At 39.8% G+C, this 19,278-nt stretch overlaps 1 protein-coding gene across 2 annotated transcripts in view; it reads right to left on the reverse strand.

The window, feature by feature from the left end:
* Nucleotides 1–19,278, reverse strand: part of Dgkk (diacylglycerol kinase kappa) — a 136,002-nt gene that overhangs the window by 34,314 nt on the left and 82,410 nt on the right. For both annotated transcript variants that reach the window (XM_090326065.1, XM_090326064.1), the window contains 10 exons: nucleotides 15,920–16,055; nucleotides 14,981–15,087; nucleotides 14,090–14,215; nucleotides 11,698–11,800; nucleotides 9,735–9,918; nucleotides 8,798–8,906; nucleotides 8,112–8,251; nucleotides 7,283–7,364; nucleotides 4,851–4,942; nucleotides 3,202–3,301 (listed from right to left, as the gene is read on the reverse strand). In XM_090326065.1, the coding sequence (XP_090182191.1) occupies nucleotides 3,202–3,301; nucleotides 4,851–4,942; nucleotides 7,283–7,364; nucleotides 8,112–8,251; nucleotides 8,798–8,906; nucleotides 9,735–9,918; nucleotides 11,698–11,800; nucleotides 14,090–14,215; nucleotides 14,981–15,087; nucleotides 15,920–16,055 (1,179 nt within the window). The remainder of the gene's footprint in view (nucleotides 1–3,201; nucleotides 3,302–4,850; nucleotides 4,943–7,282; nucleotides 7,365–8,111; nucleotides 8,252–8,797; nucleotides 8,907–9,734; nucleotides 9,919–11,697; nucleotides 11,801–14,089; nucleotides 14,216–14,980; nucleotides 15,088–15,919; nucleotides 16,056–19,278) is intronic.

Consider the following 19,278-nt stretch of genomic DNA (forward strand, 5'->3'; position numbering starts at 1 on the left):
AGTAATTCCAGGGCCTATATTGAAAGAAACAGGAAAACGTAGTAGAAATGGAAGATTTCTTAAATAAATATAGCTTACCCACATTGAAGCAAGAAGAGATAAGTCAACTGAACAAATCAATTTCATAGAATGAGATAGTGGAAGAAATCAGAGACATGCCAACCAAAAAGAGCCCAGATCCATATGGTTTCACTACAGAATTCTACAAGACTTTTTTTTTTGCCAGTCCTGGGGCTTGAGCTCAGGGCCTAAGTGCTATCCTTGGGCTTTCTCAAGACTAGAGCTCTTCCACTTGAGCCACAGTATAACTTCTGGCTTTTTCTATGTATGTGGTACCGAGGAATCAAACCCGGATCTTCGTGCATGCTAGGCAAGCACTCTGCCTCTAGGCCAAATTCCCGGCCCCCTACAAGATTTTTTTTATTGTAATTAATAAAAGGGTTACATTATATTTGCCAGATAGAAGGTGCATTAATTCACATACATTGATACCCTTTCATGTGTCTTGGTCCCCTACAAGATTTTAAAGATGAATAAATACCTATACTTTTGAAATTCTTCCAAGAAATAGAAGCAGAAGGAGCCATACCAAACTCATTTTATGAAGCTAATGTCATACTCATCCCCAAACCAGGGAAAGACCCAACAAAAAAGAGAACTACAGACCTATCTCTCTAATGAACACGGACGCAAAGCTCCTCAATAATATATTAGCCAACAGATTCCAGAAACAAATTTTTAATAATATACACTATGATCAAGTTAGCTTCATCCCACAGATGCAAGCCTGGTTTAATATTTGCAAATCAATTAATACAATACATCCTATCAATAGAGCTAAGGTTAAGAACCATATGATTCTTTCTCTGAACACCGAGAAGGCATTTGACAAAAAAACAACATCCTTTCATGCTGAAAACACTAGACAAAATAGGAACAGGAGTATACTTCTTAAAATAATTAAAGCCATATACAACAAACGTATAGCCAGTATCATACTAAACAGAGAAAGACTAGAATCATTTACCCTAAAATCAGAAACTAGACAGGGATGCCCACTCTCTCCCATTCTCTTCAATATAGTGCTAGAACCTTAGCCAGAGCAATAAGGCAGGAGTAGGATATCAGAAGGATCCACATATAGAAAGAAGAAATTAAACCATCCCTATTCACAGATGACATGATCCTATACCCGGACTCCTAAAACTAATAAACCAATTTAGCAAAATGGCAGGATACAAAATCAACCTGCAAAAATGTCAGTAGCTTTTCTGTACACCAACAATGCACAGACAGAAGGCAAAATCAATAGCCCCCAAAATAATAAAATATTTAGGAATTAACTTAGTCAAAGATGCAAAGGAATTATGTAATGAAAACTATAAAAGCCTAATGAAAGAAATTAAAGAGGATACCAGGAAATGGAAAGACATCTCATGCTCATGGATAGGGAGAACCAACATAGTGAAAATGGCCATACTGCCAAAATTGATATACAAATTCAATGCAATCCCCATCAAAATCCCAAAGACATTCTTTACTGAAATAGAAGATACAATCCAAAGGTTCATATGGAACAAGAAAAGACCTAGAATAGCCAAAATAATTCTAGACAAAAAGAACAATGCAGGTGGTATTACAATACCAGACTTCAAACTCTACTATAGAGCCATAAAACAAAATCAGCATGGTATTGGCACAAAAATAGTCCAGAAGATCAATGGAACAGAATAGAAGATCCAGAAACAAAATCACATACCTATAGTCAACTTATATTTGACAAAGGAGCCAGAGATATACAGTGGAATAAACACAGCCTATTCAATTATTGGTGCTGGCAAAACTGGGCAGCCACATGCAGAATACTAAAAATTGATTCCAGCCTATTGTCATGCACAAGCATTAACTCAAAATGGATCAAAAACCTCAGTGTCAGACCTGAAACCCTGAAGTTGTCACATGATAGAGTAGGAGAGACACTGGAGGCAAAAAATTCCTGAACAGAGTCCCAGGGTCACAACAGATTGGAGAGAGACTTGACAAATGGGACTACCTAAAAATAAAAAGTTTCTGCATAGCTTAAAGTGTAGCTACCAAAGTAGAACAACAACCAACCAAATGGGAAAAGATATTTACCAATAATACATCAGACAAATGCTTAATATCCAATATCTACAGGGAACCCAAGAAACTAATCCCCCCAAAACCCCAAAAAACAGTCACTAAATGGGCAAGGGAACTAAAGACAGACTTATCAAAAGAAGAGGTTAAAATGGCAGAAAATATATGAGAAAATCCTCATCATCCATGGTCATAAAGGAAATACAAATAAAAACAACCCTAAGATACCACCTCACCCAATTAGAATGGCCAATATTCTGAATTCAGACAATGACAAATGCTGGTGGGGTTGTGGAGAAAAAGGAACCCTACTGCATTGCTGGTGGGAATGTAAACCAATTCAGCCACTCTGGAAGGCAGTTTGAAGGTTTCTTATAGACCTTCCCTACGATCCTGCCATACCACTCCTGGGCATCTACCCTGAACAACATAACCCAAGATATGATAAGGACACCTGCTCAGCCATGTTCATCTCTGCACTATTCACAATAACCAAGTGATAGAGACAACCCAGATGCCCTACTGCATCTGAATGGATACAAAAAATGTGGTACAATAAAATTCTACATAGCCAACAGACAAGATAAAATAATGGCATTCGCAGGGAAGTGGATGAATTTAGAGCGAATCATGTTGAGTGAGATAAGTCAAGACCAAAGGAACAAATGGCGAATGGTATCCTTAATATGTGGCTAATAGATCCAAACAGTACAGGAGTGAGGACTCAATATTTGCATACCCAATGCTATGGACATGGTATTGGAAATATAAACACAACTACATAGACATAAACATTTATGCCTCTATAGACATAATGTTTTATTACATAGATTAATATGTATCTATGACATACAAACCCTTGGCCTAATTTCAGTTATGTTCTAAAATCGTGCCAGTGATTGTATATAGAGATTTCCTTCCTGAATACTTGCTTGTTAAATATGTCATTTGAAATATGATGTAAAAATCAATGTTAATAAATTCTTTAATAAAAAATTCCAGTAAAAAGCATATTTACTTTTATTGAAAAGAGGATCTTGATTTCATAAAGAATATAGACAAAAAGGAAAGGAAACTTACTTTCAAAATCACTGACTCTACTGCTGTGTTGTTCTGCTTTATCTGATGCCAGGTCTTTACGATATCAATCATAAAATCTTCTGCTGATGAGCACAGGAATCTGGAGAGATATAATGGATTGCATATTGCCTGAAGGTAACATGTACCAGTGAAGCCCAGAGCCCTTCTATCTTATAAAATCATTAGACTCTTTCTCTTTCCCTTCTCTTTCTCTTCTTTTCTAAAGTCCCCTCCCTCGTCCTCTCCCAAACTTTCTTCTCCTTCCCCCCCTCCTCCTCCTTCCCCCCCCTCCTCCTCCTTCTCTTCTTCTTCTTCTTCTTCTTCTTCTTCTTCTTCTTCTTCTTCTTCTTCTTCTTCTTCTTCCTCCTCCTCCTCCTCTCCTCCTCCTCCTCCTCCTCCTCCTCCTCCTCCTCCTCCTTCCTCCTCCTCCTCCTCCTCCTCCTCCTCCTCCTCCTCCTCCTCCTTCTTCTTCTTCTTCTTCTTCTTCTTCTTCTTCTTCTTCTTCTTCTTCTTCTTCCTCTCTCTCTCTCTCTCACTCTCTCTCTCTCTCTCTCTCTCTCTCTCTCTCTCTTCTCTCTCTCTCTCTCTCTCTCTCTCTCTCTCCTCTCTCTCTCTCTCTCTCGTACTTTTGGTGACATTACCTCTATCTCCATCTAAGTTTCACAGGTTTCCTCAAGTGATGTACTTAAGACAGGTGACTGGCATTCCTTAGTCCTCTTTCTTTCTTTCTTTCTTTCTTTCTTTCTTTCTTTCTTTCTTTCTTTCTTTCTTTCTTTCTTTTTCTTTCTTTTCTCCTCCTCCTCTTCCTCCTCTTCCTCCTCTTCCTCTTCCTCCTCTTCCTCCTCTTCCTCCTCCTCCTCTTTCCTCCTCCTCCTTCTTCTTTTGCTTTATTTGGTCATGGGACTTGAATTCTGGGCCTGGGCCCCTGTTCTTGATTGAACTGTTTAGCTCAAGGCTAGCACTCTACCACTCGAGCCACAGCACCATTTCTATTTTTCTGGTGTTTAATTGAAGATAAGAGTCTCACAGACTTTAGTGCCAGGGCTGGCTTTGAACCACGGTCCTCAGAGCTCAGCCTCCTGAGTAGCTAGGATTAGAGGCGTGAGCCACCAGCGCCTGGCTCTTCATCCTATTTCTGACTCCAGGTTCATCTAAGGTTAGAGGTTTTTATTTTGGGTCAATCAGCTGAGATGATAAAGTATAAACATAATGACATTAGGAGAGCTGTTTTCTGAAAAGTATTTCTCAAATGAGAATTCTAGAAGGAAAGAATGAGCCACATAGAAGAGAGGATGTATTGCTTAGGTTATAAAAGAGCTGCTAGTTCTAAGTAGGTACTGCAGACACCTTTTGCAGTGCTAAAGATAGAAAGCAAGCTGTCCATATTGTTGAAGGGTCTAGCATACGTGTTACGTTTCTCTTCTGTAACCTGCCTTCTGATTTTGTCTTTTGTGGAGCAATAGGAAGCCTCACCTGAATTTCATCTTGCTTTTCTAAACTTTCTCCTCAGAGATTTGAGTTGGGAGAAATCTGACATGGAAAGATAAATGTATATTTTCCTTGGCCTTGACCCCCTATCCAAATGAGCCCCATAGCTGACCTGGGAATGACCCATTAAGGCCAAGGAAAAGCACCAGAGGAAGACTGACCTGGTAGCGATGATCATCTCTGTGGGGTGCTCAGCCTTTAGGATTTTGTTCAGCTCAGTGGATGCCGACTCCAAGTGTTGGATAGCAGCAGCCTAAGGGGAAAGACATTCTCAGTCAAAGAAGCTTAACCCTTGGACTGTGTGTGTTGTCCGTCTTCACTTGCTACAGCCTTATTGCTCCATCCTGACTCTTCATCAACAACTCAGTTATCTCTTCAGCTTTAGTCACACTCAAAAGAACACTCATGGAAGGTACCAGAAGATAATCTTGGATCTCTAGTCATTCCAAAACTGCTCTTATATGACTTTTTCTGATTAAAATTATTATTATTATTATTAATAAAACCCTCAGACCTAGTGGTAGAGTGCTTGCCTGGCATGCCCGAAGACCCAGGTTCGATTCCTTGGTACCACATACATAGTAAAAAGCTGGAAGTGGTGCTGAGGCTCAAGTAGTAGAGCTCTAGCCTTGAGAAAGCCAAGGACAGTGCTTAGGCTCTGATTTCAAGCCCCAGGACTGGCAAAAAAAAACCCCTCATGTAAAAGGGATACTGTTTGTTCCATGTTTCAGGTGAGTAAGCAATGTTATATAGCTTGTAATTAAATCTGATTTATATTCATATTGTTTCAATATCAGTATGAAATTTCTTAAATATAATATTACTACTGATAACAATATCTACTTATATAGTATATGTACCAGGCTCTATTCCAAGTTTTTTATATATATATATTTTTTAATGTAAGCTCAATAACTACATTAACAGATTAAGACTATCCCCATTTCAACATGGAAAAACCTGAAGCACAGAGAATAAATTAATAGGGGTTAGAGATTAGACTGTATTCCAGCTAGTCTGGGTATTGTGTATGTTCTCCTATTATAATTACTTCATGCTCCCTGTAACTCATTACATTCAAAAATTTACTAAGTCCTGATAATTCTCCTTTTCCAGTTTGTTTCAAATATGTTCATTTCTCCTAACACTGTTACTTTTTCAGCAGTTGAAATCATCAGCATCTCTTGCATAAGCAGTTTTAGCCTCACCTAGCTTCTCTTCTTGCCGCTAGGATTATAGAAACAATTATAGAACTATAGATTCTCTCCACTTAAAGCTCTTCTGTTATATAGCAGAATGGATTGGTTACTGGATATGTGTTAAATCAAATAGACTGAAAATATTGATGATAGAATATACCATTTCAGATCCCCTGCTGAAATGTCTAGAAAGGTTTTTTTCCCCCACACCCGCAAAGGGATGGTACTGGGACTTGAACTCAGAGCTTTGTACTTGATAGACCAATGAGTATTCTATCACTTGAGCCACATCTTCAACCCTTGATTTTTTTTTAAATCATAATATACAGAAGAACCCCCTTCTAGAATTCTCATTTTTTTAGGATAAAAGTCCAAACTTCCTTCATGGCCTGGACTCTCTAGTCTTCTCTCATCTCTTCTTTCCTCTTGTCTAGTCTAGTCTAATCTCATTTCTCCTCTCCCTTTCCCCCCTTCCTCTCCCCTCCTCTCCTCTCCCCTCCCCTCCCCTCCCTCCCTTCCCTTCCCTCCTCTCCTCTCTCTGCTCACTCTGCTCTCTTCTTTCCTCTTTCTTTCTCCCTCTCCTCCTGTCTCTTCCCTAGCCATAAGAAATATGTTTCAGTTCTGTGAATATTCTACCCATTCTTGTCTTCAGAACAATTCTTTCCTATTCCATTTGTCAATGACAGTCTTCTACTTTCTTATTTTCCTGGTTAACTTTTTTTGCATTTTTTAAAAAAATTTAAATTTTTATTGTAATTAATAGAACGGTTACATTTATTTAGCCAGAGAGAAGGTGCATTACTTAACAATCATTGCTACCCCTTCTCATGTTTTTGTCCCAATTTCCCCCCCACTACTTTCCTGGTTAATTTTTTATGGTCTCTTCTTAAGTGGCATTTATTCTAAGAAGATTGTGAAGACCCCACCCAGATAGATATTATACCTATCTCTCTGTCTGTCTACCTGCCTGCCTGCCTGCCTGCCTGCCTGCCTGCCTGTCTGTCTGTCTGTCTCCCTCTCTATCTTCTATGTGTACTTCTACTTTCTTATGTTAATATTACTTTAGTATTTTTCTGTGTCTTTAAGTAGACTATGAGCTCTATGACTGCAAAAACTACATCATTCTTCTTTATTCACTAGCATAAGAACATTTCCTAGAACAGTATCTTTAGTAGTTACCTCATAAATATTTTAAATGAGAAAATAGCTGAAATAATTCTATCCCCAGTGCCTAACACAGTCCTTAGTAAATAGCTACTGATTAACTTGTTCCCCGTCCTCAATGATTTCACTCTTATTAAGTCCATGGAATTACAAAGCTTTATTTGGCAATCTGTCTGTTATTTCATTTGTGATAAATATGTTGGCCTGAATTAAAGCAGGGGAGTGGTTACCTCAAATTTTGGTACATCCATTTCAACTTGTCCTTTTAGCAATGGAACTTTTCTGGGAGTCTCACGGATCATCACACTCCATCTGAAATGAAGTTAAAAGGCAGATATTTAGAGTTCTGCTTTATTACAAGTTGGGATCCATTTATCATATCAGGAAAGAACTTATAATGTTTGTGTGGTGGAGGGAGGTGAGTTATAAGGCGTACTTTAGCAACCTCTGGCCACTTGGTCTCATGATCTACCCAAGAGGAGGCTGACTCGTGGTTACTTTAGGCCAGTGGAATGGAAGTTATTCTTCCCAGAGCTCTCAGAGAACAGTATTTCCCAACCAAAGGTAGCATCAAGATCATTGGAGGTGCTTTGGTAACATACTGATGTCCTTTGCATTGAGCCAAGATAAGTATCTTAAAAGAGCACCCCACTAAATTCTTATGAGCAAACAAAACAAATGCTCAAATATTCGCTAGCCTAGAAAGTCTTATTTTTGGCGATAGTATGGCAACCTTCTCTGTTGCCTGCAATTATTACCAAACCTTTTCTTTCCTTGAGAATCTGATCCTTTCTCAAGGTAAATCTATTTTTCCAAAAGTTAACTGGCTAAAAGGAGGTTCACAGGACCTTTGAAATTTACCTATGAAACCCCTTTACTCACACCTTTTAGGTTTGAAGAGAGGCTTCAATGATATTTAACAGATACATGATAGATTTGGCTTCCAAGAGACAAACGTGCAAACACTGAATCCAGAAAAGGGGCATAGGGCTGTCTGTGTGAGAATAGTCCTGACGGAGATGATAGAACTGGGAGTAACTGATATGAACTGGAACTCACCTGTCAAGAGTCCGCACGCTAGCCTGTTCCACTCTGTTGAGGATGTCCAGTGGTGACTTGTTTTTGTTCCAGAATGCACCCCAACCCAGGACACGGGCCAAATCATTGCCAGTTCCAAGTGGTATGACTGCCAGCTGACACTGTAAGAACAGAGGAGACAACCCTTTAGTCTTTTCATTAAGCTTCACCCATGAAAGGTCCCAGAGGGTACTCTTTAAATTCTAGGAATTATAATAGAAGGATATCCAAAGCTGTGTTGAGTTAGACCTCACTTTTAGTAATAAACTACTAAGAAAAGGAAGGAGTTGTTGGAATATGTTAAAAACTCCTCAGAAAAGAAAGCTACTAGAATCAGAACAGAGGGACTGGCTTCCTAGAGACTGGGGGGGGGGGAGATCAAAGAAAGTTTATGGCCCCTTTGTTTTATTTACTCTCCTCTCCTTTGGCTCTTCACTTTCAGGCCTAAGGAATGAACACTACTCACACTTTGCTGCCTTTTCTTTCCAGTCTCTTTTATATAGAGAAGTGACTAGAAAATGGCTAGATTTGTCAAATAAGCTCTTGGCCTTGTAGAATATACACATTTTAATGTCAGGGAGAGTAAAAACTTAGGACTTTTGGGAATGGGCAGTTATGTACCCCAAATGTCTCTAGCAATGGCTAAACTGAGTCAATCAGGCACTTACCCTTTCATGTAGTTCAAAGGCATCCACCAGCGATAACACCCAGCTCACACTGCCATCTCCACCGCAGACCACAACACGAAAACGAGCAAAGTTCTTGAACATGCACAGCCTGGAACGAGATAGGGAAATGATTATTCCATGAACAGCTTTATTTTTACAAAGCACTTCTCATATAGTGTATCAAGACTCAAGTGCTAAGATAGCCCACTAACAGCCTACTTGCCTTCATTTCCTAAGCCTCTATTTCTGGGTATATCCACAATCTTAGTGATTATGCCTTGCCTCAGCTCACATTCTACTGCAACCTATTCTAACCCATTTGCTGAGGCCCAGGAAGAATGCATTGCGTGTGCTAGTGGACTCATAGCAAGCAGGACTGAGCAGCCGGTGGACTCAAAATTAAATAGGCCTATAGCAGTGATGCATATGTATAATCCCCAGGGAAAGAAAGAATAAGCACTAGAAAGGTGGACAGAAATATCTATTTGCTTCTTCCTCTGAAGTCAGTGGGCATAATTTATTTTTAACCAGTCCTGGGGCTTGAACTCAGGACCTGGGCACTATCCCTGAGCCTCTCTTTGCTCAAGGCTAGTACTTTACCACTTGAGCCACAATGCCTCTTCTGGCTTTTTCTATTTATGTGGTACTGGGGAATTAAACCCAGGGCTTCAAGCATACTAAGCAAGTACACTACCACTAAGCCACATTCTCAGCTTCTAGTTTTATTTCTTTAAACCAGAAAAGGTAAAACCATTTTGGGAGCAGGGCATGAGCTTGAAAGGATTTCTGACAGAGAACTAAAAGTCCTTCAACCCACCCCAAATCCTCTGGAGTTATATGCTTGTGTACCTGCCCAGGTGCAAGGATTGATTCTAGGAACCTAGTCTAGTCTAGAATATTATAGAGGGAAGGTATATATCTCTTACACTGCACTTACCCGGCTTCAGGTCCGCCCTTTGATAAGTCAAACACTTGAGACGGGTTAAGGTATTGCTTGAATTTTCGGAGAAAGACTATCCCTTGATGATCGCCACTTTTGGAGTTAATGAAGATGAGTAAAGGACATGAACAAGCAGATGACCAATCGAGATTCCAGAAGTCTGAAGATACTACTAATTGGCCTGAGACAGAAGAGAAAAAAGAGGAAAAGAGGAAAAAACAGGTCATTTTTGATGGAAACGAGTTAAAAAATGCGTGAGCATCACATTTTGAAAAAATAAAATACATTTTGTGAAGGCAGTACTAAAAGTTGAATTCAGAACCTCATGCTTACTAGGCAAGTTACTCTACCACTTGATCCAAGAACCCAGCCATTTTTGCTTTAGATATTTCTTGGATAGGATCTTACATTTATGCCCCTGGGCATGCTTCCCACATAGCTGAGACCACACACACACACACACACACACACACACACACACACACACACACTACATACATTGCCTTCAACTATTGATGAAGATGGAGTCTCAACAAAGTTTTGCCGAGGCTACCCTTGAGTCACATTCCTTCCAGCCTCCAACTTTTGAATAGCCAGAATTACAGGCATGAGTGATTGTAATTAGTTTACAAGAACTTTTTGAGCATTAATCCTAGTCTTGAGATTAAAGGGCAACGCTAAAACCCCAGCAAAAGGGACTTGAAAGACTTCTTCAGCTTTTTCTAGACAAAAGTACGTTTTCTGAGCAACTACTAGGCATCATGCTAAATCTTGCTAGGGGTAGAACTCCTCAAACTGCGGAGACAAATGCATACATAAACGAGTGTGCTAAAACACAAGGAGTAAAGGAATGTATGCCACACCAAAGGTTAGTGAAACTTCGTGGGGAAACTAAGGAAGGAGAAAACTGAGTGCTCAGGAGAAAGATCAGCACTTCAGCTCATTCCCTCTGTTTGGTTCTCTTAGCGAGAAGATAATCAGGACAGCAGAGAGGAGAAAGAAATGCTTTTGTTTAGGGAGGAGTTAGTGGGAGAACATATCAACATGGTGTGAAACAAAGAACTGTAATCACTTCTCTACATCTCTGGCAGTACAATTCAGTTTTATTAAACCACTGCTAGGGGAAACAAATCTACAGAGAAATTATCTGGACACCAGAGAGGCTTTTAATAATCCCCAACATTGAGGTCACCCATGGAGAAGTAGGGTTGTAACACTAAATAGTCACGCTCTGCCAGCTCATAAGCTCAGTTTTGAGCCTGTTGATAAGGAGCTAGGCAGGGAACAGTGGTCTCCTAGGCCAGAGCTGCTGGACAAAGAGCAATGCGTCAGACCTCTGAGCTCATGGATTTCCAGGGATGCCCCCAGTAAACGAGGATTCATAGGGCACAAATATGTGCTCATTTCAAAGTAGGATGAGTGGGTTAAGATATATGATTCATTGTAATCTGCATGAAAAGGAGCCTGAAGAAGATTTCCTTGAAGAGATTTCATGGTTTTTTTTTTCTAGAAAAACCATCTATGAGAGTCTTTCTCTATGGCCAATTCCCACTCACTGGCCAGTAGAGTTTGAAGGCACTCTAAAGCAAACTACTAGTTATACACCAAAATTTCAGAGCATTCCAGGACTTGGAACAACAAAAGGAGTCTACTGGGTGTCCTTTAGTAATATAGCTTGGAGGTAGTTACTTTCTCTGAGTACAAGTAATGTACTTTCAGCGTTTTTAAACAAACATAAAATGTTGATGTAATGCTAGTTCTGACACATTCATTCATCATTCAACAAAGATGCATTGACGGTTTTTTCTTTGCCTTTATACCTTCCTTCCCTCCCTCCCTCCTTCCCTTCCTCCCTCTTTCCCTTCCTCCCTCTCTTTCTCTCTTCTTCCCTCCTCCCTCCCTCTTTTCCTCCCTCCCTCCTCCCTCTGTATATTTTGAAAGTTAAGATTTAGCTACTCACCATCACCTTTGGGATCGCTCAGAGCTGTCGGAGGGACGATGGATGAGCGATGCGTCCCGAAGCAACATTCCTTGGAAAACCGTCTCCGACAGTCACTGTGCACCTGAAACGACAAGAACAGAGCAGAGAAAAAAGGAGGGGGGAGAGAAAAGAAGAGCTTTGATCAGTTTCGAGTTCCAATGCAAAGAATTAGAACATTAATATTCAAACCTCCCTTTCTGAACTTTAGTGCCTTATACATTCTAATTCACCTGACTACTTCTACTCCATCTTGAGCTTGCTCTGAATGTGCAAAACATTGATTTTTTCAAAAGTGGCTTTCAGAAGATACTCATCTACAAATATTGAGAAGTCCTTCACTTGTGGTCAATCTTAGAAACCTACAGAATGGGAAGTTTACGTTCAGTATGAGTCCTAATCCTGGTAAAATGGTTTTACATTTCAATCCTTAAAACAACAAAGTATGGCAGAGAAGACATTATTAGACTCATCTTAGAAAATGAGCATATGCCAAAGCTCACTGAGGTAACGGGTCTTGGCTAAGGTAGTTTTCTGACATTTCCAAGCACTATGTCCTAAATAATGAATTAGACAATTTCTAGGGGAGAACCGGAACTAGCTGGGTTATTCAATGGCAATTAAGAAAGAATAAATGGAGAAACAGAGCCTTCAGTGAAGAGTCAGTCTGAGCTGGACACTACTAGCTCATGCCTGTGATCCTAGCTACTCAGGAGGCTGAGATCTGAAGATTGAAATTTGAAGGCAGCCTGGGAAGAAAAGTCCAAGAGACTCATCTCCAAATAACCAGCAAACGCTGAAAGTGGAAATGAGGGGCAAGTGCCAGCTGTGTAAGGAAAAAGCCAAGCAAGAGTGAATGGGCTGGGCACTGGTGGCTCGTGCCTGTAATCCTAGCTACTCAGGCGGCTGAGATCTGAGGATCACGGTTCAAAGCCAGCCCGGGCACTGAAGTCTGTGAGAACCTTATCTCCAATTAACCACCAGAAACGCGGAAGTGGTGCTGTGGCTCAAGTGGTAAAGTGCTGCCCTTCAGCTGAAGAACAGGGACAGTGTCCAGGCCTAGAGTTCAAGTCCCACAACTGACCCAAAAAACCACACTAATAAAAACAGAATGAATGGTCCTGAGTTCAAGCCCTATTACTGACACTAAAAAAAAAAGACAAAAAGAAAACTCAATTTGAGGGAAGCATCTAACAGGTTAGAAAGCCTTAATTACGATCTCTTAACCTCAGTATTGATATTTTGAGCCAGAGAGTTCTTGGCTTTATTCTGTACATTGTTGGAAGTTTAGTAGAATTCTAGGCCTCTACTAGTTAAGTAGTTAGAGGCCTACTACTGGTAGTACAAACTACAAACAACACTCTTCCCTTCAAGTTGGAAGAATCAAATATGTTTCTAACCATTGCCAACAACTTCCTGACTGGGGGGAGGAGGGACAAAATTACCCCCAGTCAACGAAATATTGGTTTAGAGAGCTGGGAGCATGGCCTAGTGCTAGTATGCTTGCCTAGTATGCACGAAGCCCTGGGTTCTATTCCCCAGAAACATGTACACAGAAAAAGCAGGAAGCAATGCCGTGGCTTAAGTGGCAAAGTGCTAGCCTTGAGCTAAAAGTGTCCAAGGACAGTGCCCAGACCCTGAGTTCAAGCCCACGGACTGGCAAAAAGGGGAAAAAAAGCAACTACTACTGGTTTAGAGGCATGGCAGTGTTTGTGGTTAGGCGCAGAATTATGTAAGAATTGTGGCATGTGTTCTGGCTGCATGTACTTAGACAAGTCACTTCTTCTTACTGACCCTCATTGTCCTCATTGGTAAAATGGAAATGATGAGGTCAATTTAAAGTTGTTTTAAGGATTGATATAATGAATATAAAAATGTTTGGTGCACAATAGCAATGACAATGGGTTCATATATTATGAACTATTATTAGTTTGAAAAGATTCCATGCCCTTAAAGCATACTGAATGAAGAAGTTTCTCTCTCTCTCTCTCTCTCTCTCTCTCTCTCTCTCTCTCTCTCTCTCTCTCTCTCTCTCTCTCTCTCTCTCTCAATGGGTGAAGAAATTTCTCTTAAGGGTAGACTCAGATTTCATTTGACTTCCCATTCTGTCACCATTAGAAATTTCAGCCTTTTCCTATTTTCTAGAAGATCCAACCAATAAAGAATCATCAGATCTGAGCATCTTAAATCTTTCTCCCAAAGATTCTATAGATAGATCTGGAAGGACAAGATATTGAACTCTGTACTATGGAATCTATATAATATATTGGGATAAGGCACTCTGAGACTTCTAGCTGTATCTGCACTATGAATCTCCACTCCACCCCTCCTCTACAAGCTAAATTCATTATCAAAGATATAGGAAGAGTCTTACCGTAGAATTGCACCAGAGACAGCGGAAGTCTTGAAGTCTTTCATAACTGCCACAGCTCTCATGACATACAGCACAGTGAGAGTTAATAGGCATATTTCCTTCTACCCACTGATGGGGCATTGTTTGCTGAAAGGAACAAAAACAAAAGGTAGATGTTAGTGATGAAAGGAAAGAGGGGCCAGCCGGAATAATTATACTATGCTTGGAAAACATTAGGTCAAACCCTGAAGTTAGTGATTCTGTCCTCCCTATTCCAATGGTAGTAACCAATGAAAGAATAAAGTGGAGGTTTAATTATTTGAGTGTGATTGGATGGTCAGCCAGGGGAAGAGGCTTATTTTGCTTGTCTAATGACAGAAAGAAGTCTTTTTTGTTGTTGTTGGTTGTGGGACTTGAACTCTGGGATTGGGTGTTGTCCCTGAGCTCTTCAGCTCAAGGCTATCGCCCTACCCCTTGAGCCACAGCCCCATTTCCAGTTTTCTGGTGGATAATTGGAGATAAAAGTCTATGAACTTTAGTGCCTGGGCTACTCAGCCTCCTCAGTAGCTAGGATTACAGGAGTGAGCCACCACGCCTGGCTTTTAAAAACTATTGTTTGGTTTTTTTTGCCAATCCTGGGGCTTGAACTCAGGGCCTGAGCACTGTCCCTAGGCTTTCTCAAGGCTAGAGCTCTACCACTTGAGCCACAGCACCATTTCTGGCTTTGTTTTCTATATATGTGGTACCAAGGAATCAAACCTGGGTCTTTGTGGATTCTACACAAACACTCTACCACTAGGCCACATTCCTGGCCCCTTGGTTTTTTTACTTATGAAGAAATCTTTCTATTCCTGTGTGTCATATGGAGGGCATGGGAGAGGATTACTATGGAAGGGCACAACTAATACTTACTATTTCATCTGCAGGCAGCAGGAGGTCATCAGTAATAGACAAGGTATTCCATTTGCAATCTTTGTTTGCTCTCAAAGCGCATAATCTGTGAGACTTAACTTTGCACACTGTGAGAAGAGAAGGAAAGGAATGGACATCAATCAAGTGACAATAACAATTTGAATTCCCTTCCTTAAGTTACTGAAAGTTATAACAGACATGCATTCTAAATGGTTCTAACCCACTTCCAATGGCCTTACTTCTGATATAAACCAGTTCCTTGTGATTTTTTTAAATGATGGCACTGGTACTTGAACACTTGAACTCAAGGCCTGGGTTCTGGGCTCTGTCCTTCAGCTTTTTTTTTCTCTCAAGGCTGATGTTCTACCACTTGAGCCACAGCTCTACTTCTGGATTTTTGGTGGTTAATTATAAGTAAGAGTTTTGTAGACTTTTTCTGCTTGATCTGGCTTCAAATTGAGATTCCCTGATCTCAGCCTCCTTTATAGGCCTTTTGATTATTAGTGGTTAAAATCTGTATTCTCTAACTTGCATAGAACTTAATGGTTGGAATAAAGTAGTTCTTCCTCTCTCTCTTTCTTTCTCTCTCTCTTTCTCTCTTTCTCTATTTCTCTCTCTCTTTCTTTCTTTCTTTCTTTCTATCTTTCTTTCTTTCTTTCTCAATCCTGGGGTTTGAATTCTACAATGAAGCCACATTCCCAGCCTGAAGTACTTTTTGTCTTTCCATCCCTATGATTATAATAGTCCCATCTTTTCATGCCCAACTCTCTACTTTTATTCATGAGAACTTCCCTTCATACTAGTTCCTCCTTTTCTTGGCCAGGTTTAACCTCATACCTAATCTGTGACTTAATATGAGTCAATGATACTAAGGGCACAGGAACTCCTTCACTTCTATGTCCATCTACTGAGTTTCATTGAAAGGAATCAGATAGGTACCTTCACAGATGATGGCATCTCTAGACAAGGCAGGAATACTCTCTCGACAAACATTGCAGTGCTGAATCCGGGGACAGTGACTGGAATACCAATAGTGCATTCCGATAAGGAAAGGATTATTTTCTGCTGTAGGTATCTAGAATAAATAAAAGAGAAGAGAAAATGGAGGGTTAATCAAAGAGATGAATTAAGAAAAGCCAGAAAACTCTACTAGGACTAAAATGGCCTACTATACAGGTGTCAGAGCATGTCAAGGAAAAGACTGAAAGTTGGAGCCAATGTCTGGGTTTTGTTGGTTTGTTTTTGTTTTGCTAGTGGCTTTAGAAAGGGAAAAGTAGTGGAAAGGATTCTAAGATCGGAGTTGAAGGCAGGAGCAATGATGTTTCTACTGCTTGGCAAAGAACTAATGCTATTTAGTACATGTGACATTTGCTCTATTGGTCTTGGTCCTTGCTCCTTTTAAGTAGAAAGCAAAGAAGGGGGTGGGAAGTTGGAAATTCAGCGATATCCAAGTGCTCCGTCCAGGAAAAAAAGGGAAGAGTCAGGACTCAGACTGTGGGCTAAGGAATACTTGTCAGGTTTTAACTTGGAGGGGCCAGGAGTGTGGTCTAGTGGTAGATTTCCTTGTCTAGCATACACAAAGACCCAGATTCAAGTCCTCATTGCCACATACCTAGAAAAAGCTGGAAGTGGTGCTGTGGCTCAAGTGGTAGAGTGCTAGTCTTGAGAAAAAAGCCCAAGGACAATGCTCAGGCCCTGAGTTCAAGTCCCAGGACTGGCAACATTAAAACAACAACAAAATACCTCGTGGAGGTACATGTTGCTTCCAGGTGAGTAGAGGTTGCTTAACCTGGGAAGCAGTTAAAGGATCTTTAGTTTCTGTCTCAGGAACTTCTGATTGAAATAGTCTTTTCTGAAGACCATGCTCTTACTGCCTGCAGCAGTCTTCCAGTTAATCAACTTAATTTGTTTAATAATTTATTAAACACACATTTGCTTAGTGACTACTACATTCTTGGTACTTTTCAAAGCATTAAGGTATTGCAATGAACAACACAAAGTCCCTGTCCTCACTAAATGACATTCTGTTTGGCATCCACAGTATGAATTTAGCATTATTGTGAAAATGCTTATGAATTGGGTATCAGTATACCACATCTTGACTCTCATAATTGGTGAAAGCGTAGTATATACCAGCAATCCTTTTGCGGTTAAAAAGAAAAAGGAAAGAGTGATCAATGAAAAGCCCTGACTTTGGTCTGAGTGTGCCGTTTTCATAGGACTTTCTCATCCTTCCTCTAATTTCTGTGAATGTCTGATTATTCTCCTTCTCTGCCTGCCTTTAGAATTCAGACATAGACATAGAAATAGCTTTTTATTCTTCACATCATACTGGATTGAGTGTATAAAGCTATGAAAATATATATTCTTCTGAATGTCAGTTGGTAGTAGGCTATTATAAGGGGAATTATTGAGGCATCTACCACATTAAGACTGAAACCTTGGTCATTTTATAGGAGTTAGGCATAGCTTGCACATGGCACTCTCTGATCTTCATCTCTTCCTCTAGCATGCTGCATATGCACTAAGCTGTTGCTGTACTGTCCTGGGCATTTCGAGAAGGAAAAGCTAGTCTGATCTATCTAAAGGCTTATCGACCAATAGTCTGGAATTTTTTGCAAATGGAACGTATTTTATGTACCTTGGGACCTTAGAAAGCTCAAAGAATATCACAGTAGCAAGTGGGTCAACTGATGTAGTCTTGATTTGGTACTAAAGGCTCCCAGTCTCTTTCTACACAAATTACAGTATTGTAGCTCTAAGAAGCATCTTTCCTCCTAATCTATTCCCCTCTTAGTAATTACTACAAGATTCCTATGTATCATGTAATAAGCCACAAGTTGTTGCCCTCCAGGACCTCATAGTATGCTGGAGGAGACAAATTCTGAAACATATCATTCGAGTATAAAGTGACACTTGCACGATTTAAAACTGTGCAAGCAAACTAGGTGCTGGTTGCTTATACCTGTAATCCTAGTTAATTAGGAGGCTGAGGTCTGAGTTTGAAGTCAGCCTAGGCAGGAAATTCTGTGAGACCCTTATCTCCAATTAACTACCAAAAGCTTGAAGTAGAACTGTGAAGTGGCAGGCACTACTAGCCTTAAACAAAAGTGCTGGTACCAGCAGAAATTGCAAAATTCTACAGGATCAGGTAGAAGAAATTCAGAATTCTAACTACGTAGAATATTGAATAGTATTAAATTAAATATAAGGGAATGAATTTAGTAGACATTGCTTACGTTCAACAAATGAAGAAATAGAATTTATATTTCTTGTGTTTATCTAATTTTATAAGTAAATTTGTAGAAGATTCTCATCCAACCCTGGATAAGAACATGTGCTAGTTTGAATTATGTCCCATAAAATATGCTAAAGTCTGAATCTCTGGTACCTATGAATATGACCTTGTTTGGAAAAAGAGTCTTTACGTATGTAATTAAACTAAGATGAAATCATATTGGATCAGAGTGAGTTCTAATCCAATGACTGGTGCCCTTATATTGGGAGAAAATACTTTTGAAGATATTGAGCTCACATACATGGCAAACACTACATCATGATGTAGGCAGAACATGAGTGATGCATCTGAAAGCCAAGGAATGTCAAAGCTTGCCAGTGATCTCCAGATGCCAGGAAGAGGCATAAAATGATCCTCCTGTAGAGGCTTCAGGGAGACTGTGTTCCTGTCAACACCTTGCATTCAGACTTTCAGACTCCAGAAATATGAAACTACATTGCTGATTTTTAAATAGTCCAATTTGAAGTTATTTCTTACAACGCTCAGGAAATGAGTAAGAGTTTGGTATGGTATGTAGATGCTTCTGTAACAGACAGCTAAATATATGGAGGTGGCTTTGCAGTTGGGTAATAGGTAAAGGATGTAAGAATTTGAGGCACATAAGAATAAAAACCTAGATTGTCTTAAACAGAATGTTGCCAGAAATAAGAAAATTAAAGATATTTCTGTCCAGGAAATGGGAATAAAAAACCCTATGTTTCTGGTGAAATTTTAGATGGAAATGAGAAACATTTTAGAAAACTGGCTGAAAGCTGATTCTTTTTATAGAGTGATAGAGAACTGGCTCAATTTTATTCTATGGTTTGGTGAAAAGTAGAATGTGTAAGTTATAAAACTGGATACATAACTGAAGAAAGTATGGAGGAAATATGGAAAGTAAAGTCTGGTTTCTCTCTAATTTCATATAAAATACAACAGGAAAGACACACATTAAGGAAAGATATATTAGTCCACTCAGGCTTCAGTACTAATATATATAGACTAAGTGGCTTAAACAGAA

The sequence above is a fragment of the Megascapheus bottae genome, chromosome X (genome assembly GCF_031878675.1).
Source record: "Megascapheus bottae isolate mThoBot1 chromosome X, mThoBot2.hap1, whole genome shotgun sequence".
Classification (NCBI taxonomy): domain Eukaryota; kingdom Metazoa; phylum Chordata; class Mammalia; order Rodentia; family Geomyidae; genus Megascapheus; species Megascapheus bottae.